This window comes from Triturus cristatus, chromosome 1_2, assembly GCF_964204655.1.
Source record: "Triturus cristatus chromosome 1_2, aTriCri1.1, whole genome shotgun sequence".
Taxonomy (NCBI): Eukaryota; Metazoa; Chordata; class Amphibia; order Caudata; family Salamandridae; genus Triturus; species Triturus cristatus.
The window spans coordinates 223,024,419-223,052,195 of NC_140580.1; the positions used below are offsets into that span (position 1 = coordinate 223,024,419).

Consider the following 27,777-nt stretch of genomic DNA (forward strand, 5'->3'; position numbering starts at 1 on the left):
GCATCAGCGAGGAATACAATGGGCTAATTCTCTCACTGCAACAGATATAGATTACAGATATGATCCTACACTGAAAACAAGAATTTCTGCAGTACAAACAAGAATATTCTCTCCCAAATTAAATTCTGCCTCTTAATCAGTATGAATGATGGGTTGGCTCAGCCTGAGGTAGGAAGTAAACAGAAATACAGCACAGCATGTGCGATTGTGAAGGGACGTACGCGGGATGGAAAGTTCAGTCCTAGCAATACGCAGACGCAGTCTCTAGGAGATTGCACAACACAGTTGGCAGAACTAAAAGACCTGATACTGGCACTACAAAATAAGGATTGGGAATTCCCCACACTTTTTGTGCGCGATTGTTGGACAGGCCACACGAAGGGCTTGCTCCCTCCCCGCACGACAGGGCCCAAGCCCCGGCCCGCCAGGCGTGACCCACAAGAATCACCCGCACCCCGTCCCCCGACGGAACTCCTGCCCCCGGACCTCCATGTATCACGGGACCGAGCCACCACCGGCTCCCCCGGCCGGCTCAAGCCGCCATCTTGGGCCCTGCACCACGAGGCCGCGTGGCCTCCACCCGACCCTAACCCTGGGCCTGGCCGGCCCCGACATCCCGGCACCACCATCCACCCAGGAGGTGAGCGGACCACTTGGCAGGTCAATGGGAGAACGAAGCGTCAAGGGCTCTCCCCCGCCAGGTGCCGATCGCCTCCAGCTCCCCCAGGCACTGGCTCCACCCCCTGCTGGGTGTCTGGACACCTTCATCCCGGGCCCTCCGACCTCCAAGTGCGAGGGTCCGGACATCAAAGGGCGCCAGACCTATAACTAGGGCAGCTCCGGAGCAGGACGACAGTTGTATCCTGGAGTCGAGAGACACCGAGAGAACTCAGCCTTGACGGACTACTGGCGCTGCCGTAGCCCTACCTTGTGAACTATCGTCCTGCCTGCTGGCGCTGCCGCGGCCTTCTGCAACATCCATCCTCGTCGGGACCTGCTGGCGCTGCCGCGGCCCGTTGTAACGACCATCTTCACCGGGACCTGCTGGCGCTGCCGCGGACCGTGTACCGACCATCTTCACCGGGACCTGCTGGCGCTGCCTCGGACCGTGTACCGACCATCTTCACCGGGACCTACTGGCGCTGCCGCGGACCGTGTATCGACCATCTTCACCGGGACCTGCTGGCGCTGCCGCGGCCCGTCCCAGCTAGAACACCGAGCTCGAGGATTGTGAGCTAACCACCATACCACCTCAACTACCAGACTGGTAACCAGACAGTCCCGCTACCCCCTTTCCCCACCTTGAGAGACTTGAATCGAGGGGACCCCTGAGTCCAGACCTCCTTGTACCATTTCATCGTACCGTAAGAAATTGCCTATAAAGAACGCTGAATCTTCTCCTTGTGTGGTGTCTGTCTGTGGGGGGGAAGTTATTTATCTGTACGATCGCTGGAGACGGCTCTCCCCGGAGACCTCTCCCATTGTCCTCGGCCGACCCTCCCGGTCCGTCTAACATTGGTGGCCAGCGGCGCGATCCGAATCAACGCGTAATCGTACAGAGAGTAGCTCACCCCACGACAAAACCACGATGTCAGCCAAAGATAGCGGTTCCACTGACAAGTTCCAAATGGATAAGTTGGAAGAATATAGCCACCGCGAACTTAAACAATTCTGCATGGAACTAGGCATTGCTACCACCGGCCTGAGTACCAAAGACGATTTGAAGCGCGCCCTTGAGTCGTGGGCAGAAACTGGGGTCACCGGATCACCCGACCAAAACAGTGTCGCACCAGAGGGGAACGCCACGGCTCCCGAGGAGCGGGGAACGGGCCTCTCGCAGGAGGAGATCCAAGAAAGAGAAAGAACCAGATTACATGAGTTGGAAATGGCACGACTCAAGATGGACGGTGAACTAAAGTTAGCCGAGCAGAAACTAAATCTAGAACATCTGCGGCTCCGAGAAGAACGAGAAGAAAAACAGAGACAGAGAGAGCTCGAGGAAAAAAGAATAACACTCGAACACGAGCGCAAACTGGCGGAAATAGAACTTCGGAAACAGAATAAAGAACCGGGGGTGCCTGAGCGACCGCACACCCCGGGAGCAACCGAGAAAAAAGTCCACATCCCCAAGGATGTTGTCCGAGAATATGTCCGAGAAGACGACATACAACAGTGGTTCAAAGCCTACGAGATCGCCATGACCTCCCACCGGATCGACCGGAGTGATTGGGGAGCCGGACTATGGGGGAGGTTCGTCAACGAAGGCCGCGATGCCCTATTGCAGCTCCCAGATCACCAGATGTCGTCCTACGACCACATGAAGGCTGCCCTCCTCACCCGCTACGGCCTCACGCCCGAGATGTACCGCCAGAGGTTCAGAGACTGCACCCGGATCCCGGGTACAACTTGGGTGGAGTACGTCAACTATTTCAGCCGAGCCTTCGAGGGTTGGATCAAGGGGAGCCATGTAACGACCTACGAACAACTCTTTAACCTTATGGTATGGGAGCACCTGTCGAACAACTGTTTCGTCGAGCTCAGGCAGCACCTCCTCGACAGTAAGTTGACTGACCCCCGGCAACTCGCCGCCGAAGCTGACCGATGGGAAAGCACCCGAGTGGGCCGGAGAGGACCACACGAGCAAAACCGAAACAACCCAGGCCAGCACCGTCCCCGGGGAGGAGGAGGAGGCCAGGGGCGAGGGAGAGACACCATCCCGGCAACACCCGTGGCCAGCACCACGCCCCCGGCCGGCCGGGGCAACCCCCCGATGCGCCCGGGGTTCCGAGCCAACGTCACGTGCCACCGATGCCAGCGAGTCGGCCACTACGCCAATGACCCGAGCTGCCCGCAGAACCAAACACCAAAGCCCCGCCAGGTAGCTGCCGCCGCCCTGGGGGGAGAACGACTATCAGAGGAACAGGAAGAATATGAGCCGGCCCAGCAGGAGTGGGAACCGGCCGCCATGGTCCTAGCGTGCCTAGGGGGAAAAGACATGGTCCCGCGGGCTCCCCTACCCGCCAACACCCGGAAATATGGCCAGTGGGTGACCATTAATGGACGTCGGGACAAGGCCTTACGTGACACAGGCGCCAGTGTGACGGCCGTCCGCTGTCACCTGGTGAAGCCCGAGCAGATCATTCCGAACATTCTCTGCCCCGTCCGCTCCGCCGACAATTCCGAAAGTCTGTGTCAGATGGCCTGCGTCCCCTTCGAATGGGGAGGGGTCTCCGGCCTGTTGAAGGTGACGGTCCGGGATGATGCCCCCGTGGACTGCCTCCTGGGGAATGACCTTGAGAGTTCCCCGTGGGCCACCGTCGAAAGAAGAGAGCACCTGGGGATGCTGGGCCTCCCGGACTGGGCCTGCGTAACCACCCGGTCCATGGCCGCCCGTGCCGTCCCCCGATCAGAAGAACCAGAATGGCCAGCACCTCCGCCCCCGGTCGCCCCAATAGAGGACAACGACGAGGCCAACCCCCCAGAACCAACGGCCGAAGGGGTCGCGCAACCCCCGGACCTTCCCGGCCTGGCTCAGTGGCGTCAAGAAGGGGGGCCCACCCAAGAACAGTTCCGCCAGGAGCAAAAGACCTGCCCCCTCCCTCGAGGGACTCCGCCGGCAAGCCAGCGCCCAGAGCGCAGGGGACTCCACAGGAACTCACTGGGTCTATTGGGATAACGACCTGCTATACAGCGAACAAAGAATCGCAGAGCTAGGGGCCAGTCGAGTGCTGGTGGTACCTCTCCGCTTCAGAGACTTCCTACTAACTCTGGCCCACGATGTCCCCCTGGCTGGACACCTGGGCCAGGACAAAACCTACAGTCGCCTAGTGACTCACTTTTTCTGGCCGAAGATGCGGAACGACGTCCTTAACCACTGCCGGTCCTGCCCCACGTGCCAGGCCAGTGGGAAGAGCGGCCGTAAGCTGAAAGCCCCTCTGCAACCCTTCCCAGTGGTCACCACCCCGTTCGAGAGGGTAGGAATAGACATTGTGGGGCCCCTGGACCCCCGCACGGCACAAGGACATAGGTTCATCCTGGTACTGGTGGACCACGCCACCCGCTACCCCGAGGCGGTGCCCCTACGAACTGTAACAGCTCCGGTGGTTGGCCGGGCCCTAATGGGGATCTTCTCCCGGGTGGGCTTCCCCCGAGAAGTCGTCAGCGACCGAGGCACGAACTTTATCTCAAAATATATGAAGTCCCTCTGGCAACAGTGCGGGGTCACCTACCGATTCACGACCCCCTATCACCCCCAAGGGAACGGACTAGTGGAGCGATTCAACCGCACCCTCAAGGGGATGATTGGGGGATTGGAAGAGCCCCTCCGTCGCCAGTGGGATGTACTACTCCCGTGCCTCCTCATCGCCTATCGAGAAGTTCCCCAGAAGTCCCTCGGCTTTAGCCCTTTCGAACTCCTGTACGGGCACCCTGTGCGAGGGCCCCTCAGCCTGGTCAAAGAAGGTTGGGAGATGGCCCCCCTAAAGACCCCTCCAGACGTCTTCAAGTACCTCCTGGCCCTACGCAATCAGACCCGGCGCTTCAGGGAGATGGCCAAGGCGAACCTCGAGGCCAGTCAGGAGGACATGAAAAAATGGTACGATCACAATGCCTCCTCCGTCGAGTTCGAACCTGGTCAACAAGTGTGGGTGATGTCCCCCACCGAACCATGTGCCTTACAAGATAAGTGGACGGGGCCCTTCAAAGTGGTCGAGCACAAAAGCCCCGTCACTTACCTCATCGACATGGGGACCCCCCGGAACCCCCTCCGGGTCCTCCACACCAACAGACTCAAACCACACTTTGTGCACTCAGAACTCAGCCTCCTGATGGCTACGGACAGTGGGGCGGAAGAAGACTCCGAACCCCTCCCGGATCTCCTGAAGACTCAGGAGAACGACGGCTCCGTGAACGGGGTCCGGCTCTCCGATGCCCTCACCCCAGAGCAACGCCAGGGCTGCCGGGACCTCCTGCTGCGGTTCACTACACTGTTCTCCCTCACCCCCGGGATCACCCCTTGGTGCTTGCACGACGTGGACACCGGGGACAGTCCCCCTATCCGACACCGGGCCTACCGCGTGCCAGATCGGGTACGGGCCTGCATCCAAGAGGAAGTGGCCAAAATGCTCACGATCGGGGTCATCGAGCCCTCGGACAGCCCCTGGGCCAGCCCGGTTGTACTGGTCCCCAAAGCCGCTGCCCCCGGCACCACACCTGAACTGAGATTCTGCGTCGACTACCGGGGCTTGAACGCTGTCACCCGGACCGACGCTCATCCTATCCCCCGAGCGGATGAATTGATCGACCGGCTGGGGGCCGCCCGCTACCTCAGCATCTTCGACCTAACAGCGGGCTACTGGCAGATCGGTCTCACACCCCGGGCTCAGGAACGGTCCGCCTTCTCTACCCCCGATGGCCACTACCACTTCAAGGTCATGCCCTTCGGCATGAAGAATGCCCCCGCTACTTTTCAACGTCTAGTGAACCAGGTCTTGGCGGGGCTCGAAGAGTTCAGCGCCGCCTACCTGGACGATATCGCTGTGTACAGCCGCCACTGGTCCGACCACCTCCTCCACCTCCAAGAGGTCCTGCAGGCCCTCCAGCGGGCCGGCCTCACGATTAAGGCCGGCAAATGCCAAATTGGTCAAGGGTCCGTGACCTACCTCGGGCACCAGGTGGGAAGCGGGCTGGTGGCCCCGCTGCAACTTAAAATTACTGCCATCCAGTCCTGGCAGCCCCCCGTCACCCAGACCGAGGTCCGAGCCTTCTTGGGGCTCACCGGCTACTACCGGCGGTTCGTGAGGGACTACGGCAGCATTGTGGGGCCCCTCACGGGTCTCACGTCCAAAAACCAGCCGAAGCGGATTAACTGGACCCCCGACTGTCAAGCGGCCTTCGAAAAGCTGAAGGCCGCCCTGTGCACTGCCCCTGTGCTCCAGGCCCCCGATTACAGTCGCGAATTCATTGTACAGACAGACGCCTCCGACCACGGCATCGGAGCGGTTCTTTCCCAGCTGAACCCCGAGGGTCATGACCAGCCGGTGGCCTTCATCAGCAGACGTCTCCTGGCCCGAGAACAGCGCTGGAGCACAATCGAGAGGGAGGCCTTCGCAGTGGTGTGGGCCCTCAAAAAGCTCCGGCCCTATCTCTTCGGTACCCACTTCCGGGTACAAACTGACCATCGACCCCTGCAGTGGCTGATGCAGATGCGGGGGGAGAACCCAAAACTATTGCGCTGGTCCATCTCCCTGCAGGGAATGGACTTCACCGTGGAACATCGACCGGGCCAAGACCACGCCAACGCAGATGGCCTGTCACGCTTTTTCCGCCTCGACGAGGAGAGTCCCCAGGAAGATGGGTGACTCTCCCCGCCTTCAGCTGGGGGGGGACGCATGTTGGACAGGCCACACAAAGGGCTTGCTCCCTCCCCGCACGACAGGGCCCAAGCCCCGGCCCGCCAGGCGTGACCCACAAGAATCACCCGCACCCCGTCCCCCGACGGAACTCCTGCCCCCGGACCTCCATGTATCACGGGACCGAGCCACCACCGGCTCCCCCGGCCGGCTCAAGCCGCCATCTTGGGCCCTGCACCACGAGGCCGCGTGGCCTCCACCCGACCCTAACCCTGGGCCTGGCCGGCCCCGACATCCCGGCACCACCATCCACCCAGGAGGTGAGCGGACCACTTGGCAGGTCAATGGGAGAACGAAGCGTCAAGGGCTCTCCCCCGCCAGGTGCCGATCGCCACCAGCTCCCCCAGGCACTGGCTCCACCCCCTGCTGGGTGTCTGGACACCTTCATCCCGGGCCCTCCGACCTCCAAGTGCGAGGGTCCGGACATCAAAGGGCGCCAGACCTATAACTAGGGCAGCTCCGGAGCAGGACGACAGTTGTATCCTGGAGTCGAGAGACACCGAGAGAACTCAGCCTTGACGGACTACTGGCGCTGCTGTAGCCCTACCTTGTGAACTATCGTCCTGCCTGCTGGCGCTGCCGCGGCCTTCTGCAACATCCATCCTCGTCGGGACCTGCTGGCGCTGCCCGTTGTAACGACCATCTTCACCGGGACCTGCTGGCGCTGCCGCGGACCGTGTACCGACCATCTTCACCGGGACCTGCTGGCGCTGCCTCGGACCGTGTACCGACCATCTTCACCGGGACCTGCTGGCGCTGCCGCGGACCGTGTATCGACCATCTTCACCGGGACCTGCTGGCGCTGCCGCGGCCCGTCCCAGCTAGAACACCGAGCTCGAGGATTGTGAGCTAACCACCATACCACCTCAACTACCAGACTGGTAACCAGACTGTCCCGCTACCCCCTTTCCCCACCTTGAGAGACTTGAATCGAGGGGACCCCTGAGTCCAGACCTCCTTGTACCATTTCATCGTACCGTAAGAAATTGCCTATAAAGAACGCTGAATCTTCTCCTTGTGTGGTGTCTGTCTGTGGGGGGGGAAGTTATTTATCTGTACGATCGCTGGAGACGGCTCTCCCCGGAGACCTCTCCCATTGTCCTCGGCCGACCCTCCCGGTCCGTCTAACGATTTGTTTTACTGTGTAGAGCCATACAATTAATATTTTCACTATTGAGGCCAGAATGGCTTTAGAGATTCCAAAGGTTGCAGAATAAAGCACAAGTTGCTTTGGGAACAGGTGGCAAAGTTGAAAGAATGCTTGCCACGGGCTCCTCTAATTCGCATATGGAGTCATCAGTGTGTTGGCGTGCATGTTGAAGGGAAGTCATTGGCTGACGAAGCTGCCACGGAGACAGTGCAAACTGCTGCCTTTGCTACAATCACTCGTTCTAGCACGAGCATAGACGGACAGATGATAGCTTTGAATGCTACGCGTAATATCTCAACCTTGCCAAAAGGTTTTCAACACGTACTCCTACGAGTTCGATGCGCAAAACATTCTGTATGCGCAAATTACAGGAGTTGAAGATAGAGTGACACCAAACATAGATCGCAGATTAGGATTAATTTTAGCTGCACACGAGGGTCTGGGTTCAGCACACACACGGATCACCACAAAGATTTTGCTATTGAAGCAGCGTTATTGGTGGCTATGTCATTCAAAACAGACCAAGAGCTTTGTTCACAAGAAATGAAATCAAATCAAAAATACATTTATAAAGCCCATGGCTACCCGAGGGCATCCCAGCGCTAAGAGCGGGACAGATTAGCGTGACCACAAGACTAAGGGAATAGCCAGGTCATTAACAGTTTACGGAAGACAAGATGGTTAGGTTCTTTTCGTAAGTGAAGAGGAAGGGAATTCCAAAGCTTCGATGCATTGTAAGAGAACATACGCCCCCCACTTCTGGCTTTCCTAATCCTAGGAACAGTGGCCAGGTGCAGGTTGTCTGAGCGAAGGCGTCTGTTGGCACGGTAGCATTACAGAGCAACGTCCAAGTAAAACGCACCGCCACAGGAGAAGTGGAAGCTGTTCCGGCAAGACCCAACTGTATACCGAAAGTTGGGGATCTGGTTAGGAAACAAAATTGTGAACGAAAAAGAATATGGGCCATCTTACAGAGAACCTGTGCCTGTCCTGGCTATCGAAAGAACAGAACAGTACTTCTTCCGCCCCTTGCCGTCTGCAAAGACAAAAGATTCATCTCAATTGATCTGATCAAACCACACTATGTGGCCGATTCTCACTAGTAGGCCGCGTGGGTTACTGGGTAGCCACCGATCTCCTCACGCTACCATACAGGGAGTTCAGATGGAAAGACTAATAACTTTTGGCGACTCAACTCTGCGAAGTGAAGGAATTAGCAACAATGGAATGCAACTTGTACCAGTTGAAATTTAACAGCAAAATACAAATGTATCACAGATCTCAATTCGGCCAAATACCGACGTCTATGTGAATATGTCTCCAAACGAGTCATTTGCCAGTTCCACAAAACCTGCTATGCTACCAAAGATAGATCGGACGGCGTCTGGTTACTTCGACTGACTACTTCTTATCGGATCCAAGTGAACCTGAGTCACCGCCACCGCCTGTTACCTACAAACTCACGAATTCGTGATTTCTACCTGTTGGACTCGGGGGTCTCTGGTTGGCGCAAGGTTGCCCTTGTGTCAAGCAGGAACCCTCTCCTCTACGTCAGGGCGCAGGATACCCCTTGTGAATGACCCTTGCTCACCCTCTAGGTGCTTGGCGTGAGCAGCCAAGGCGATTCCTCAGGCGTTGTTGGTTAAGCACTTACAACCACACACACAGTAAATACATCAATCCCCCCAGAAACGGACACCAGCCTTGGATATGTAGAAAAATACGCTTCTTTATGTAAAAATAGGTATATATATCTCAGCAGACTTATCACAAGACCAATAACGTTTTCGCTATGCCACCAGGTTGTAAAGCAGGCAAATGTTCTTTGTTCGTAGCTTCAAATAGATACTTTGCAGTCTCTTGCAAATGTCACTTGTGGTTCCAGTACTTACAGGGATAGACTCCTGCGAACGGGGAAATAAGGCCTTGCGGGCCCCGAGCCCGATACGGGAACTTCTTCAGTGATGTGGAGAATCGGCACAGGTCGGTGCGACTCTCAGCTTGGGAAGTGGTCTTGGGTCCTCGATCAGCGGGTGTGGGCAGGTAGGCAGGCGCGGCCAGCGACCCTCAGCACGGCGGTGCAGGGGGGGTCTCCACAGCGGGGGCGGCGCGGCCTGAGGTGTCCGGGGATAGCGAAGCGGGGTCACAGGGCACGGTCGGTGCAGCTGGATGACCCGGCGTAGATCACAGTCGTCGGACGGTTTCCGGCGGAAGGGGTGATAGCGCGTTCAGCGCGCTCCAGTGGCAGACGGTGACAGGGGCGCAGGCGGCCTAGCCCGGGGACAGAGAGCGGCTCCGGACGGAGCGGGGCTTTCACGGGGTTGCGGCAGGCGAGCTCCTGAGTGTCACGGCCCTAGGAGGGGCGTTGAGGGGCGCAGTCTCTTTCCAGCGGGATGCACACACGGCTCGAATCGGAGGACGAGCAAAAGCACAGAGAACCCACTGGTCCTGGGGTTCAGTTCAGGGGGCAAGCTCAGATCAAGCCCTTGGAGAATGTTTAAAGCACAAAGCAGCAAAGTCTTTTCAGTAGTCTCTTCCTCTCCTTTCTCAGCAAGGCAAGCAGCAGGCCAGCTCCTCCGGCGTCTTCTTCTCCTTCTAGTCGGGCAGAGGTTCTTTGTGGTAAAACAGGATTCTGATTTCTTAGGAGCCAGGCTCCTACTTTTATACCATGATTCTTTTGTTCTCTAGCGCCAGGGGGCCTGGGCCTGGCTCAGTCCAGTTCTGGAGCACTTTGTTATGGTGACTCTGCTCTTTCCTTTCAGCAGCAGGGCAGAGACATCAGCCGCCCCACAGGGGGCGGCGCCGGCTTTGTGGTGGCAGAGCACAGGTCTATTCAAGAGTCAAGGTGTACTCCTCCCACCCATCCTGGTGTCATCTCTCTACCCACCACCTGGCAGCCAACCTGTCTCTGGGGATTCCCCACCCCTGCTCCTTACTGTTGCTAGGCAGAACACACACACACAGCAGAGGCGTACTGAATGGCCAGGTCAGTAAATACTAACTTTCTAAAAGTAGTATTTACAAACCCAGGATATTAAAATAAACTTGACTACAAGACGTATTTTATTATTCTGAGTTCAGGCATACTAAACTTGACATTCTACCATGCTCTCTGAGTCCACTGGGGTCACAGCGTGTAGTGACTCCAGCAGCCCATTCTGGCCTATGGAGAGCAGGTAGCCTTCAATAGTGAAAGACGAAAATGGCTGTAATTCACTACTAAGACATGCCACACACATCAGGGCATGTCCTACCTTATGCCTACAATGCACCCTGCCCTTGGGCCTACCAGAGGGGTGGCTAATATGTAGGTAAGGGAAGGTTTAGGGACTGGCAAGTGGGGGCACTTGCGTAGTCAGCGCGACGGTCCCAGACCGCGCACAGGGTCTGCGGTGGCAGACCCTAGACACATTTTACAAGGCCGCTTTCTGTGGGTGGCGCAACCAGCGCTGCAAGCCCACCAGCAGCATTGGCATTCACAAGCCCTGGCACCCCTGGTGCACTTTACTGGGGACTGACAGTGAATCCAATAAACCAATCATGAACATCAATTTCAGGTACACTTTACCTAGGGAGCACTTGCACTGCGGCACGGATTAGCCGTGGCGCAGTGCCCTGAGCGGACAACACCAGCAAAACAATCGAGGCACACCATCAAAAAGTGGAAGGGAAACTCACGCCAAGGTGCCAGGTCTAACACTACCTTTGGCTGAAAAGTCTTACTCTGTTTATCCCTGGCTCCAGCTCTGGATTTCAATTGGTCTACTGTTCATTGTCCTTTGGATTGGTATAGGGACTGTCTTTCTGTTACTCCCAAATGGACATTACCTCCCTGAACGCTCTGCAGTACAACATGTGAACTTGGTTCTGAATCTGCATGCATCATCACACTGTGAACAGAGGGACCTGTCCTTCGTGAACATTACAGCAGTTTAAGTTCATGAGGGAATAGTTTGGGATAGGGTTTTCTATGATGTGTATGGGCCAACTGAATCTTTAAAAATTCCACACTTATTTAAAAGGTCTTTAAATGATTTAGTCACCTCTAATTCAATCTCGGATAACTGGGACATTGAAACTGTGCCACATTTTAAAATGATGACTTGTATAATGGTACATCTAATTTTGACACCATGTACCAACACTATGGTCACTTTTGTTTTTTGCACAAAGCAAGTATCCAACGTAATGTTTTCACTTACAATCAATTGGAACATTGCCCAACACCACCAAAAAGTAGTTCAATAACATTCGCACAGAAGTTTACTTATTTGTCTCGGTTTAACACTTCAGACCCAGTCTCTTATTAGTTTAGGCTGCACAAATACCAGCAAAGAAAAACATGCTCACTAACACCAAGCTGTCATACTCTGCATCTTTGTTTCCTAGCTGTCTTTACAGGGTTTTGACTTTTGGAGCTACAGTATAGATACAAAATCTGTCTGGGGATTAAAGATTGCCAGGTTCAGGGAACTGATGCCTTATTTAGAGCTTGACTGTTCAACAGACTTCCTATCTTGGGTTAGCCAAGATTAAGGACTCTAACAAACCTCAGATTCCCTCACCTACACACTTTGAGGGCTCGCAAAATTATACAGTACACAGTGAGGATAACCTAGATGCCCTAATGCATAATGGTTCTTACAATTCATCAGACCCCAATTGGAAGAACTAGCTGGTTTAGCCTATAGACACAAACAGGTATAAGTTCAGATTTGTGGGTACCACCAAAGGGTTTAGTATCCAAAGGCCTGACCCACGCTATGAACAATCAGAACACGCAGGGGTGGTGACATATGACAGTGTCGGGAAGTTATGCCTAAAGTGGCTAAAAACCTCAACACTGGCTCAGGTGAAGCAACACTTGTCCCTTCTATCAGACGACATGGATCTTAAGGATTTTTTGTTAGGTTCCCAGAAGCCACGTCGTAAGCACTTCTTGTATGCTATTTACAGCTAGAATGGAAAATCCCCCAAAAGGAAGCTGCTGAGAGATTATGTGAAACAGGGTTAATCTAGAAAAGGCTTTGGTCGACAAGGGTATGACCACACTATCGTCCAGAATTTATTCACTGGGCAACAAAGAATGTGTCTTCTGCAATAGATATAATGGAACAAGATTGGTCTATTTTACAACATGGACAGTCTCAATTGCGGTCCATTATATACCTGAGCTGGATGCCACAATCCTTGCGTTCTGGTCACGTGCACCACAGATGTCCCACCCTTCCAAGACCTGTGCAACTAACTCGCCACTTTCTTCCACCACAAGATCAGGCAATCTACTACACCTTTGACACCAAAGACCCTGCCACAAAGCCAGTCACCACAGCACGCACCCACGGTGCACCCCAACAGATCCTGCTCAACTGGACTCCGCTTACCACAGATGACACACTCAAGACCATGAAGAGCATCCACCACGGAGCCCCATCTGACCCTTACCCATATCACATAGTGAATAGAGCAGCCACCTCCATCGCCCCAGAGCTTTGCCGCACCATCAACTGCTCCATTGAAACCGCCACCTTCCTCGATGACTGGAAACGCGCTGAGATCAACCCCCTGCTGAAGAAGCCATCTGCCGACCCAACAGACCTCAAGAACTTCAGACCCATTTCCCTCCTGCTCTTCCCAGCCAAGGTCATCGAGAAAGTCATCAACGCCCAGCTCTCATAGTTCATCAAAGAGAACCACATCCTCGACATCTCTCAAGCCAGCTTCTGAAGTAAACACAGCACCGAAACCGCACTTCTCGCTGCTACAGAGGACATCTACTCTCTCATCGACCACAGCGAAACCGCAGCCCTCATTTTACTGGACCTGTCGGCAGCCTTCGCTACCGTCTGCCGCCACAACCTAATCACGAGACTCCACGACGCAGACATCTGCGACAAGGCCCTGGACAGGATCCACTCCTTCCTTACAGGCCAAACACAGAGAATTGGACTACCTTTATTCCTCTCAGAACCTACAGAGATCAGCTGCGGAGTGCCAAAGGGCTCCTCCCTGAGCCCCACCCTCTTCACCATCTACATGCCTCCCCCCTCGCGGTCATCATCAGAAACCACTGACTTGACGTCATCTCCTACGCCGATGACACCCAGCTGATCCTCTCCCTCACCAACGAACCCAAGCCGCCAGAACCAACTTTCACAGTGGGATGAAGGCCGTGGCCACCTGGAAATAAAGATAGCTGCCTCAAGCTCAACTCGGACAAGACCGAAGTACTCATCCAGGGACCCGGCCCCTCAGCCTGGCACAATTCCTGGTGGCCAAATACACTGGGAACCCCTCCCACCCCCACGGACCACACACAAACTCAGCATCATACTTGGAATCCTTGCCCACATAAAACCGCCAAATCAACGCTGTATTCTCATCCTGCTTCCACACGCTCTGTCAGCTTCGAAAGACATTCTAATGGATTCCTACAAAATCCAGAAAGACTGTCACCCACACACTCATCACCAGCAGTTCGACTACGGCAATGCACTCTATGCCGGCTTCACCCAGAAACAGCTCAGGAAATTATAGAACTTAGAGAATGCCGCAGCCAGACTGGTCCTAGACATCCCCGCCGCAGCAACATCACACAACACCCCGATAACCCCACTGGCTCCCAGTCAACAAGAGAATCACCTTCAAGCTCCTCACACACACCTACAAAGCTCTCCATGACGTAGGACCAGCATATCTGAACCAGTGCCTCTCATTCGGTGTACCCACTTGACAACTTTGCTCCACCCAATTTGCCCTAGCCACTGTCCCACAAGACCAGAACCGGAGGAAGATCCTTCTCCTACCTCGCAGCCAAGACCTGGGACACCCTACCTCTCCACCTCAGATAATCCCTGTTGCTGCCCAATTCAGGAAGGTTCTCAAGACCTGGCTCTTCGACTGAAATTCCATGTCCAGACGAATCAGCTGCCCCCCCTCCCTTGCGCCTTGAGACCCTCACGGGTGAGTAGCCAAGTGATTTTCTCCCACTCATACCTTTTTCAATAGGCCACAGTACATTGTGCTGCTCCACTACTGCTGTTAACATAGGGTAAAAAAAATGTTTCTCTGAATGCTTAACGACATTACACTTTGGCACAACTCATTGGATTTAAGGTACAATGAAAATATGCGCAATAACCAATCTGTGATGATCATCAATTTAAAACACCACCTGTTGAAACTAGAAGTTTTGCTTGCTAAATTTATAGAACTGCTTTTCTTAAGCTCAAACAATTTCAAATAATATCACGTGACTGTTGTAGCTATTCTTTCAAAACATCAAACAATGTACTAGCTCGTTTAAGAACTAAAAGTAGTAGTAAATCGCGACTTTCGCTTTGCATAAAGAACTCACCGTTCTGTTGAAGTGGGAATCCTGGATGCCCTGACTGCATTTGAGCAGAGTGAGGTCCTTGAAGGCCTGGCTGCATCAGAGAAGGGTGTGGTTCTTGAAATCCTGGCTGCATGTTAGGGGGGTGAGAGTCTTGAATACCTGGCTGCATTGATGAGTGTGATTCTTGAAGTCCTTGCTGCACAGTAAGTTGTGGACCTTGAAGACCCTGTTGTATTTGAGGAGGATGTGGACCTTGAAGACCTGTTTGAATACGAGTAGGGTGTGAGGTTTGAAGACCTGGCTGTACTTGCGGATGTGAGACCTGATGGCTGTGTTGATTCGGAGGAAGGTGGGATCCTTGGAGGCCTTGTTGAATCTGAGAAGAGTGTGATCCTTGAAGAGCTGGCTGCATTGTAGGATGCAATTCTTGATGACCTGGACGCACCTGAGAAGTGTGTGATCCCTGAATGTCCGACTGCTGTGGATGGTCAGGTGGAAACGCAACCAAACCCAGTTGTGCTGGCTGAGGGGAAACATGGTTAGAAACCACTTGTGCTTGTCCAGATAATGGAGGTCCCTGCATGGATGTGTTTTGAAGTGCACCAGATGCAAGCGGGAAATTGGAAGGGGGAAATCTTGTGGAAGATGAATGTATAACATATTCAGAGACGTGTGGAGTTGTTTGAATTTGGTGGACTGGCAGCTTGCTAAACGTAGGTTGTGTAGGAAGAGGACCATGGGGCATGCTCACCAGCGGCGTTCCATGAGAGAAATTTACTGAAGAAGGACCGTGGTTGGATGGGTATGATTGACATGGACCAGCATCAGTTGCAGAAAAACTTCCTGTGGTTGAATGATGGGTGGTGGAGAAACCTGCAATAATAATAAAATAAAGTGTGCATTCAGGAGGCATTCTCAGTTAGCTCCATTTGAATTTCAAAGCAAAGTAATTTGCCCAATTTACTCTTTCCATGACAGACTATTTAAGAATAAAGAGAAACTCCACTCTAATCATATAAAACTTTATTTTAGTAGACAGACTAAAAACTAATTGTAGAAGCTTCAACTTGTACTCTCTTTCTAGAGCAGCCACATAATAAGGAAAAGTGCCAAGCTCTTTTTTGGACATCGGAGGTACTTCACACTTTCATTACTTTTATCCCCCACAGAAGGTATCCACATCAAAGTTGCGTCGTCTTTTCAAACTTCCTGGGGTTTTCTAAAGGTACTTCTGGACTGAGGATTTACCTAAAAGGCAGTATGAAAAAGCCAAACTATAGGTAATTTCTCAGTATTTTGGTAAAATGGGAAAAAGTGCTGTGGAACAAAGTGTAGGTTTATTTTTTCTAAAAATGGCATCAACTAACATTTTGCAGTGCTAGAATCAAAATCTTTCCAACTTTAAAGTAAAAGCACAGCTGTTTAAAAACATTTTTAGCACAGATTTTTGCAATTTTTGCATAAGGATCTGTTTTCCATAAAAAGTTTTTGAAACTCACACAAACACAATAAGCGGCATGTTATCAAGCATACATTAACAAATATTCATTTTCCCCACAGTAGTCCCTGGTTAGGCCGTCTTCTGCGGCAATCGAGTATATAATGTTTTCATCCCACGCAACTTTCCACCTCGGTGAGGGCCTCCCCTGGTCCTCTATTGCATTACCAACCCTTCTGCTTCACCCCAACAAATCTTTTGCTTCCACCAATGGACCTCATATTCTATCACATTTGCAGAGGTAAGCACTCACCCGATACACCACCCTTTCTGTCCCCTAATATCAATCCATGTACTCCCACTGCAAGGCAGCAAAGGGGAGCAACTAGTCACTTTTCCAGACATCCCCAGGTTTGGAAATTCCAACAGGTCCCACTTCCACCATACATCCTGTGCAATTTCCACAAAGGAGTTTCTAATGTCATCCTGCCAACCCACTGCCCGAGTCGACCTCTTCCATGTCCTCACCACCCCTGCCGCCCCCCAATGTAATCTCCGGAAATAACACTTTGGTTCCATTGCTCTCCTGTCAGTCAATAAGGAGGGTTCATGCTGCACCGAAAAAGCCAAATTATTCATCACCAGCAGTTGCATGGCCCAATAATAAAGATTTGGAAGGGAAATTCCCCCATCTGCTGAGCACCTAGTCAAGAGTGACAAGTCAATTCTGGGCATCTCTCCCAGAATTGTGTGAATGGGTATGTAAGTGGGTGTGTGACTGAGTGGTTGTATAGGTGAGTGAGTGAGTGGCTCTGTTGAGCGGCTATATGGGTGTGTGATTTGCTGTATAGGTGAATAACTGGGTGTGTGAGTGTGTGGTTGTGTGAATGGCTGCATGGGTGAGTGACTCGTATGATCAGGCTCTGTGAGTGGGTGTGTGAGTGGCTACGAATAAGTGAGTGGTTGTGTAAGAACTTGTATGGGTCTGTGAATGGGTGAGTGGCTGTGTGGGTGGGTGGGTGAGTGAGTGAGTGAGTGGCTGTGTGGGTGAGTGAGTGAGTGAGTGAGTGGCTGTGTGGGTGGGTGAGTGAGTGGCTGTGTGGGTGGGTGAGTGAGTGGCTGTGTGGGTGGTGAGTGAGTGGTTGTGTGGGTGGGTGAGTGAGTGGTTGTGTGGGTATGTGAGTGGTTGTGTGGGTATGTGAGTGGTTGTGTGGGTATGTGAGTGGTTGTGTGGGTATATGAGTGATTGTGTGGGTATGTGAGTGATTGTGTGGGTATGTGAGGGGGTGTATGAGATGTTGTACGAGGGTGTGAGTGGTTCTGTGTATGTCATTCCTCCCTGAACATGTAAAACGCTCTGATATCCGCAAGGGTCATGGTTCATGGTTCCCACTATATCAAACTTTATAAATAAACACATTTGAGATGCCATCAGTGATGTAACCAACTATATCATGAGTGACGTAATATGTGAAGTCATAAGCAGTGCATTGCAGGGGGGGATACGTTTTAGTTACCTCAGGTTACTAGAACTGCTGAATTTCACTGGTTTTGTTCCAGTGAAATCTGAGCCTAACTAAAACGTCCCTGTAACCTTTAGTTTTTAAAGTGAATTTCTAAGGTTTTAAATTTTAATTCCTACCTCTAACGTTTCAGAGGGAGTGTGTGACTGAGTGCATGAGTGTCTCAGTGGGTGTGTGTTCGTGTCTCAATGTGTGAGAGTGGGTGTGTGCGTCTTGAGTAGGTTTGTGAGTGGGTGTGAGTGTCTGAGTGGGTTTGAGAGTGCCTCCATGAATGTGTCAGTCAGTCTGTGAGTGACTGCATGAGTCTCTCAGTGGCTGTGAGTTGGTGCATCAGTTTCTGAATGCATCTATAAGTGGGTTAATCACCGTCTGAGTGGGTGCACGAGTCTCAGTGGCTCTGAGTGGGTGCATCAGTTTCTGTATGCATCTGTGAGTGGGTGTCCCAGTTTGAATGAATCTGAGTGGGTGTGTCAGTCTGAGTGGATCTGTGGATGTTTATCCGAGTCTCTTAAAGGGTCAATCAATCAATGTATTTGTAGAGCGCGCTACTTACCCGTGAGGGTCTCAAGGCGCTGAGGCAGGGGGCTGCTACTGTTCGAAGAGCCAGGTTTTGAGGAGCCTTCTGAAGGTGAGCAGGTCCTGGGTCTGTCGCAGATGGGTGGGGCGGGATGGCAGCAAGGGCGTGACTGGAGGAGCGGAGCTGGCGAGCGGGGGTGTATAAGTTGAGTCTGCTGTTCAGGTAGGCTGGTCCGGTGTTGTGGAGTGCTTTGTGTGCGTGGGTGAGGAGCTTGAAGGTGATCCTCTTGTTGACGGGGAGCCAGTGCAGGTCTCTTAGGTGGGGGGTGATGTGGTTGCGGCGGGGGACGTTGAGGATCAGTCGGGCGGAGGCGTTTTGGATGCGTTGTAGTCGTCGCAGGTGTTTGGCTGGGGTTCCAGCGTAGAGTGCGTTGCCGTAGTCCAGCCTGCTGCTGACGAGGGCCTGGGTCACTGTTCTTCTTGTTTCGGTCGGGATCATTTGTAGATCCTGCGGAGCATGCAGAGGGTGTTGTAGCAGGAGGATGACATGGCGTTGACCTGCTTTGACATGGAAAGGGCGGAGTCAAGGATGAATCCTAGGTTGCGTGCGTGGTCCGTGGGTGTTGGAGCTGCTCCCAGTGTGGTCGGCCACCAGGAGTCATCCCATGCAGAGGGGGTGGGACCTAGGATGATGACCTCCGTCTTGTCCGAGTTCAGTTTCAGACGGCTGCCACTCGGTCCGTCAGTGGATGCGTCAGCGTCTTAGTCGGTGTGTCAATGGGTGTCGGTCTCTGAGTGGGTCTGTGATTGGGTGCATTAGTGTCTGAGTGGGTTTGTGAGTGAGGTCTAAGTAGGTCTATCAGTGGGTGCATGAGTCACAAAGTGTGAGTGGGTGCATTAGTGCCAGTATGGGACGGTGACTTGGTGTATTAGTCTCTGAATGAGTGTTACTGGGTGTGTGAGCGTCCAAGTAAAACTGAGGGTTGGTGTGTGAATATATATTTTTTATTTCTCACCAATACTTGCAACAATGTTTTGCGAATGTCGCAATGTTACATGGAGGGCTGCGCTGACGGTCGTGGCGTATTCACGACTATCGTGCGTTGTAAAATAAATAGATTGACAGAACTGGTCTCCTTAACACCCCCATTTGTCAAACATGGGGTCAGAGTATCAATATGCTGACTCCTTATATAAGCTTTAACCCACATGTCCAGCCCTGGGAACCATTCCCTAATCCATAAAATAGCAGCCATAACTTTTTCTACAGGTTGCGACCAGCCAGACACAGCATTCCTGTTGGCGTGAGTGGGCATTCACAATTAATCGCTAAATCGTCGCAAAATATCCACGGCCACAGATATCATAAACTGTATTTTCTTAAATTTCAAGAACTACTGAACATATTTACATCAAATAACAGAAATAACTATCTGCGTAACAAATTATACCTTTCTGCCAAATTTGGTGTAATTCTGTCCAGCAGTTCAGGCTGCAGACGTTTCTAAAGGTCCTATGGGAATTAACATGGGAAAACACACTTTTTTAAAACCCCTTTTACTTGGCCCCCACTTGACGGATTACCCCAAAACTTTCCATACACAACAATATTCACCGGGCCCTTTTTGGGGGAAATTTCGTGAAGATTGGTCAAACAACGGCAAAAATACAGGCAAGTCAAAAACCGCTTTTTCTATGGAAATATGGTCCTAACCAATGTTTCTTCAAATTTTTTTCCTCTGTGTATGGCAGAGCAAGGTCCCTGTGCGCTGCAGCCAGAGCTATGTGCGCCAAGAATCCGACTGCGTGTGTAGACCAGGGCTTTAAGTGGGATGAAAACACTAGGGGGGTCTCTCACAGTGACGAGACCGATGCAATTAAGGGCGAGTCTTAAAAGCAATTATGCTAAAAATCTGTGTGTAGCATAGTGTGCCACCCAACTGAAATTTTCCTGCTTCTGTCATTGCATTCAGATATACAATACACCCACAAGAAGCCAGGACTATTGGCTTTGTCAATAGTTGCTTGTGGCATAAAGTTGTATATAATATTGAAAATGCTTCCGCTCTTGTGGTAGAGGCTGTGGCTTAATACTCAAACTGCCAACTTAGGAGATGGGTCTTGCATCTCGGGTCAGTTTAACAACCTGTGATTCTGGGCAAATCAATTAATCTCCCCATGCATACCCAAAAAAAGAGAAAACAATTATAAATAATGTAATGCGCTCCAATACTTTTGGTTTGAGCGTGGACTATATAAAATTCTCTTCTCACGGGGTCCGCACTTCATAGCGGCGCCGCCGGTGAAGGTTCGCGGTCTAGTTGTTATTGCCCTACGCATTTAAAAACAACGCGATGGCGTGGCCGCGCAGCGGACGCGCGCAGCGGGCGCGCCGCGGGCGCGCCGAAGGCGCGCACAAGGCAAGCCCGTCTGCGCCCGTCCGGCCTCCGACCACGCTCAGCGCCAGCCATGCTGCTCCGTCTGCTGGGGACACTGGAGGTAATATGAGACTGGTATATACCAGAAACAAACTGCTGGATCTGAGAGCGGAGGGAGGCAAGAAGGGTAAGATTACTATAGAGAGAACGGCAGGGCTGAAGACCGATTTTGTGAAGGAGGATGGTTTGAAATGTGGCTTGCTCAATGTTAGGTCGCTACCTAAGCATCACCTAGAAATCCAACTATTGGTAGATTGTAATGATTTGGATGTATTGTTCATGACAGAAACATGGACATATATTGATTCTGACCTGGAGCTGGCCAGGGCCTGCCCACCCGGGTATAAATCCTTTCACAAACCACGTGTGGGCAGTAGGGGTGGAGGGGTTGGAATCATTTTTAAGGATAGTTGGGATTTCTCACCTCTTAATATTGAGGACATGGAAGGGATAGAGACCCTGGGTTTTGTTATTAAAGAACCTAAGGGACAGCGTCTAACTGGCTTGGTAGGTTACAGACCTCCGGGAGCCGCCGACCTTACATTTCAACGAGGCTTCATTGAAACCCTGAATAACCTGGCTCTATGTCACTCAAGGCTGTTAGTTGTAGGAGATTTTAACCTATGGCCAAATGGGATACTGGATGTAGCCTTCTATAATATTGTTCACTCCTGTGAACTTATTAATCTACAGCAATGGGTGAAGGAATCCACCCACAAAGGAGGACACATGCTGGACCTGGTGTTCGCTAATGAACAATTGATGGGACCCCTTGAAGTTCTACCGGTATGCTGGTCTGACCATTGTCTGATCATTTTCCAGTTGTATAATTTGGGATTAAATAAACTACACCATAAGAATGATCGGGTATTTCAAAGCAGGAACTGGAAGGGCCTCCTTAAGAGAGTACAGACCATTCCGGTTCTCGCACCAACTGAAACTTATGATATTGATAAGACAGTGGAAGAGAACTATACAGTTTACTGTAATAATATCAGTTCCCAGTTAGATCGGGTAGCCCCGTTAAGGACTCACAAAAAAACGGGTAGACCGTCTGCCCCCTGGTTCACAGATAATCTTAGAACCCTGAAACTTGGCTGTAAACAAGCAGAAAGGAGATGGCGCAGAGATTATGCCGAGAGGGATAAGGCCCTCTGGAAAACTGCCCTAGCAGGATACAGAAAAGAAATTGTGTTAGCGAAGACGGAGTACTTTGCCAACTGTATCCTGAAGGCACAACATAACTCGAAGGAGGTCTTCAGGATTGTAGATTCCCTGCTTAAGCCTGAGTGTGTTAAAAATGATATTGTGCCTAGCCAAACATTGTGTGATGGACTGGCCGCCTTTTTTGAGGAGAAAATAAAGAACATCATTAATGATCTCGCTCCTCGACACTCACCCAAGAAACTGGGAATATGGAACCATGCAGAAGGGAGGATATTACATCCTCTGGACCAGTTTAATGCTATCTCTCCGGGGGACTTTGAAGAAGAGGCCATGAGTATTTCCTCGGGATCACCATTGGATCCCCTACCACATAAAATCTGGAAGGAACTGTCTCTGGAGCTTTTCCCAGTATTGCGTCAAATCTGCAATCAGTCCCTGATGGAGGGCTCAGTACCTACATGCTGGAAGCAGGCATCAGTAACGCCATTGCTAAAGAAGTCAACACTAGATCCAACTTGCATGAAAAACTACAGACCAATTTCTTTACTACCATTTCCTGCAAAAATTCTGGAACGAGTGGTTAGTAAAACTATCTCTCAGTTCCTAGAAAGTAACAATGTCCTGGATAAAGTGCAATTTGGATTCCGTCCAGGACATGGTACGGAGACAGCCCTGGTGACCGTTATGGACGATCTACGAATGCGAGCGGACAGGGGACAGGCGGCAGTTTTGATCCTTCTTGACCTGTCCGCCGCATTCGATACGGTGCACCATGGGATCCTTCTGTCCAGATTAGAGGAGGTGGGAGTAAGGGGAACCGCCCTTAAATGGCTTCGCTCCTATCTTTCTGATAGACAGCAAGCAATTGTTCTCCCCCCCTTCCGCTCCAGTCTTTCAAACATACCACAAGGGGTTCCACAGGGATCGGCAATAAGCCCCATCCTTTTTAATATATATATGAGCCCCCTACCTTCAATTATCAGAGCTCACGGTGTCAATCTAGTTAACTATGCTGATGACACTCAGCTTATCCTGTCTTTAGAGGGCGAGCATTCGGTTCCTGTGACAGATTTCCATGCTTGCCTGCAGGATATAGCAACGTGGCTTAGGGAGAACTCACTCCAATTTAATTGTGAGAAAACTGAGATTTTATATTGCGCTACAGGACGAGTTCCCCATCCGTTCCCACCTAATTTTTGGCCGAGTACGGACAGTGCACCAGTGACACCAAACCTTGCTGTACGTAATTTGGGTGTAATGTTTGATAATAAACTAACACTGGAGAAGCATGTTAACAAGATAGTCGGGAGCTGTTTCAGTTTGCTAAGAGCATTTCGGAAAATATTCCCATTATTTCCATCGGAAGCAAGGGTGTTGATAGCCCGAAGCACCATTCTGGGCAGATTAGATTACTGTAACGCTCTGCTTTTGAATTCACCACAGTATCTGATCGAGAGGTTGCAGAGAATACAGAATATGGCGGCAAAGATAATCTTGGGACGACCACGTCGCTCCTCTGCTCTGCAAGCCCTTTCGGAGTTACACTGGCTGCCAGTTCCCCAGAGAATTCAATTTAAAGCCCTTTGCCTACTGTTCAAGGCCTTACACGGACAGGGGCCTACATCTCTGCAGGAAAGTGTTAGCTGGTACACTCCGTGTCGGCCGCTTCGTTCTTCCTCATCTAATCTTGTGAGGGTGCGGAGAGCCAGGAAAGTTAAGTCAGGAGGTCGTGCCTTCTGTATAGCAGCTCCTCGACTCTGGAATACACTGCCACTGGATATTAGACAAATAGACAATCTGACGCAGTTCAGAAAGAGAATTAAAACGTGGCTATATCCCCGGGCCATTTCCCAGTTTTCCCGTTAATTTTACGCTGATAGTCTTCTTGTTCTCTCAACACACACTCTAACATAGCGCCAGGTTACCCGTAGGGTGTCAGTAGCGCTTTACAAGCAACTATAATAATAATATAATAATAATAATAATAATAATAATAAAATTGAAAAATAATAAAAGTTACGTCAAAAGCAGAGTTGAGATTTATTTTCTACCCTGAGGGTGAGGGCAAATATGGAGAGCCCGATAGGGACTATTCTCAGAACCTGCTTTTTAGAACTGCCAGTGCTGAGCACTGGCAGGACCCGGCCCACTTAAAGCCCTGTGATAGGCTCGGTTTCTTGTAACTTAACTCCTGATCACTCTGGCCTTCCTCCCTCTATTTGTACGCTACTGAAGAAACTTCCTTCTATTTCCAGGACTGGTGACAAACACGAGGTGTGCTTTAGAATCATCTAAAAGCACACTTCATGCTTTTAAACTTGCTGCATTTCTTTTCTAAATAGAGTGCGGCTGTGGGGTGATGGTTTGCCTTTTGAAAGTATTTATGTTAAATGCAGCTCACGACGGGTGCTGTGATTAACAAATTCTTTCAAAAGGCCCACAATCAGCCCGCTGCATTAAGAAAAGAAATGCAGCAAGTCTACAAACACGTGTGGTTTCGGGATCATCTGAAAGCACACGTTGTGCTTTTAAACTTGATGCTTTTATTTTCTTAAAGCGCAGCTTTTGAGACCAAAGATTTATTTTGCTTTTTGCCAATGCTTGTCATAATGGTGAAGGCCTGGCAGCTCCCACGCCAATAAGGTCTTACAAATACCATGCTAAAACAAGCATGCATTGACAAAACCAAAAGGCTGACCACCAATTTCAGAAATACTGACTTTAATAATGCTCGTTAGGTCTTGACTAGATACGCAGCGCATGCGCTGCTCGCTTTAGCGAGATCTATTGTTGTCGATTTGCTTCTGAAGGGGGACAGTTGATGTGCACGCGCATGGACAGGCGATGTGCACATGTACGGCTCACGGGGTAGGGAAACAGCTCACTCTCCAGAACCAAATCACACGCACGAGCAAGGGGCTGCAGACTACTCCTTGCACCAGGGAAGATACTGTACATTGAAAATATTTCACAATTGGACCACATTCTTCTGACCCGTGAGGGTTTTTTTTTTGTTAATGGTGTGTAATCTGAATGCTTACTGTGTTTCTCAGGGATGGTGACCTCTACTATAACAATAAGCGCGTATCATTCTTTTACTGTTTAATCTGATGTGTTGTAGTGCGGGCATGATTATTTGTCCAAAAGAAATAACATTTTCATTTTATTTCAGCCATTCCTGTAGAAGAAATGAAGCATTTTGGTGACTGCGAGTTTCTTGCCTTAGTTGGATTTTTCAGTACCCCCCACCCCCCAAAAAAAGAGGAGCGTAGAAATGAGTTTGACCTGTTAACGCTGATGAACTCGACAGCAAAAATAGTTTTCTCTTTTCTACATTTATATAAGGGTGATCCCTCCTCGAACGTATAGCCGCATTTATTTGCTGCATGCTTTTAAACTTAATGAAAATAAAATAATTTTCATCAAACCAGACTGTCTCCGCGAGTTGCCCTTTCCTCCGTGTGGTTGATGTGGGGTGTGTACAAAAACGCAGCGGCTTAGACCCGATCAAGAACTCTCCACCAGGGAAGATGTGCGTGGTGTTCTTCGGACACTTAGTGTATCTCATACAGTTAAATCGATACCAAACTAAAAGGAGTAGTTTCGATTTCCAAACAGCGATTTATAAACTTGCAGAACTATAATAAAACAAGCATTTGCAATGCAATAGGTCTCGCATTTACGCGAGTTTGAGCTATTGGCATTATAAATAATGCCTAAAAAAGGAAAACAAAAAAAAGGAATTGTCATTTACAATGTCAATAGCTCAAACTAGCGGAAACCATTGCAAATGCTTGTTTATTTTTATGTTTCCCACAATCTTGTGGAAACTGGTTACAAGAATTTCGCCATTACGAATATTTTTGGGAAATACTAGCATGCATCAACACATTTTATAAATTATGCTGCAAATAAATGGTACCTAACTTTTTACAGTAGTTTAACTAAATGTTTTTTTTACTAGTTGCATTTTTTGTGAACGTTTTATTTTGAAAGCAAAGGATCAACCATTTTGCTTTCAAGCTTCTGCAATTATTTGCATCTAATCAGAGAGCATTATGGGAGTATTATAATTAGCCTTATACTGCTAAACTTTGAAAACGTTTACACACATGCTTATACTTGAACTGCTGTCAGTATTGCAGTCCGAGCTTACAACATTTCTTTAGAACGCTCACCCTTATAATAAAGGGTTTGAATGAATGAACTATAAATACAAGTTCAAACAGCATTAACATCTGAACACAAAAATTACCTTATTTACAGACATTTCCCTTCCCTGGTCCATAATGTGGTACTGTAAACTGGCAGCCAAAGGGTTTGTGCTGCAGGGGGTGGGCCTACTTTTCCCAAGGACAAAAGACACATGAAAACGTGTTGCGCTTGACCCCAAACAATATGTCCTGGGCATTGAGCTATAGGATTTCCACAGTCCTGATACTTTGCAAGGATTAGATCCAAGCAAAGTAAAAAAGCATGCTAATTTACAAGCACACTCAGTAGCTTGTCTATCAAAAATAGTGTGTCAAAGAAACTTTCATCATTTTAGAATGTTAGGTGTACACCACTCAAAAATGTGTTTTTTTTTTTTTTTTAGAAGGCTTTACTATGTAAAAACACCTGCTGTATGTTTAGGAGAAATGAAAGGAGCTCTTTTGCATAGTAGTGTAGTAGAAGTAGAAAAGGTTTATGATGATGTTTAATTTAGTTTCTTTTGACTGGAACAGGAGTGTAGGGAAAATTAAAAGGTGGAAACAACAGCACTTGAGGAACAGAGCAGAGGTATTAGTGTTGGTAATTTTGAAACGCAGTTTGTTCAGAGCAACAAAACTGTTTGTGTAAGTTGTTGACACATTTACTACGAAAATCAAACTTGTACTGTTGATTTGTACATTAAAACTGAAAAGAATAACAAGTGGCTGTAGGCAGCTGGCGCTGTATATACTATACCAAAATGAGGTATAGTGTGCACAGAGTCCAGTGGAACCCCAAAGGTAGGGAGAGGTAAAAGTAGATAGCACCTTACTCTCTATTTGTGGTAGTGTGGGTGAGCAGTAAGGCTTTATCAGAGGGTAGTGTTAAGTATTTGTTGTACACAATCAGCAAATTATGTCACACACTCAAAGAATGAACTCAGACCAATTTTGTTTGCATAAAAATATTAAATTATTTTATTTCTAGAACCAAGCCAAGCCTGGCACAGGTAAGTGAAATAAATGCTTAGCAAAATATTATGCAGTGTTTACAAGTGAATGCAAGTTCAAATGCAATTGTTTGGAATACAGTTAAGTCAAGGTATTGAAATTACTGTACAGATTGCTTTAAGTTACTTTTACTACTCAGTGTGATATATCCTAGAGAAAAGGGAAGTAAAATCAGTTTTGCACAATTGTAATTTTACCAATCAACTCCACACAACGTTTTTTAGAGAAAATCAGTCAATGGAATCCTATGGAGAGAAATGAAGTTATCGGTTATCAGGTAAGTACTTGGTCTTTGGGGTTGAGTTTCTGGGGTTAGAACAAGGGTTCCCCCATGGTCGGGGATGCACTCTTGTTACACCCTCAGCAGCATTAGGACGGCCGAGTGCAGAGGGAGGAGGCCCATTGTTATCCAATAGGGGGCCTCCGGTTGGTAACTGCTTACGAGCAGGCCACTGGGAAGTGGGAACAAGGCTCCTGGTGTTAGGCTCAAGACAAAGGGGATCCGGTTTAGCACACAAAGTGCACCCGCAGCAGCGGCTGGGTGCAGGGTGCTGTTTTGGCATCGGGTGCCCTGTTTTTGATGGGGATTTTCTGT

At 50.1% G+C, this 27,777-nt stretch overlaps 1 protein-coding gene across 10 annotated transcripts in view; it reads right to left on the reverse strand.

Annotated features, from left to right (window-relative positions):
* SEC24C (SEC24 homolog C, COPII component) overlaps nucleotides 1-27,777 on the reverse strand; it is a 1,178,749-nt gene that overhangs the window by 974,205 nt on the left and 176,767 nt on the right. For 8 of the 10 annotated variants that reach the window (XM_085603503.1, XM_085603502.1, XM_085603500.1 and 5 more), the window contains one exon: nucleotides 14,918-15,769. The exons of the other annotated variants lie outside the window; for them this stretch is intronic. In XM_085603503.1, coding sequence (XP_085459629.1) covers nucleotides 14,918-15,769 — 852 coding nt within the window. The remainder of the gene's footprint in view (nucleotides 1-14,917; nucleotides 15,770-27,777) is intronic. 10 annotated transcript variants of the gene reach the window in all.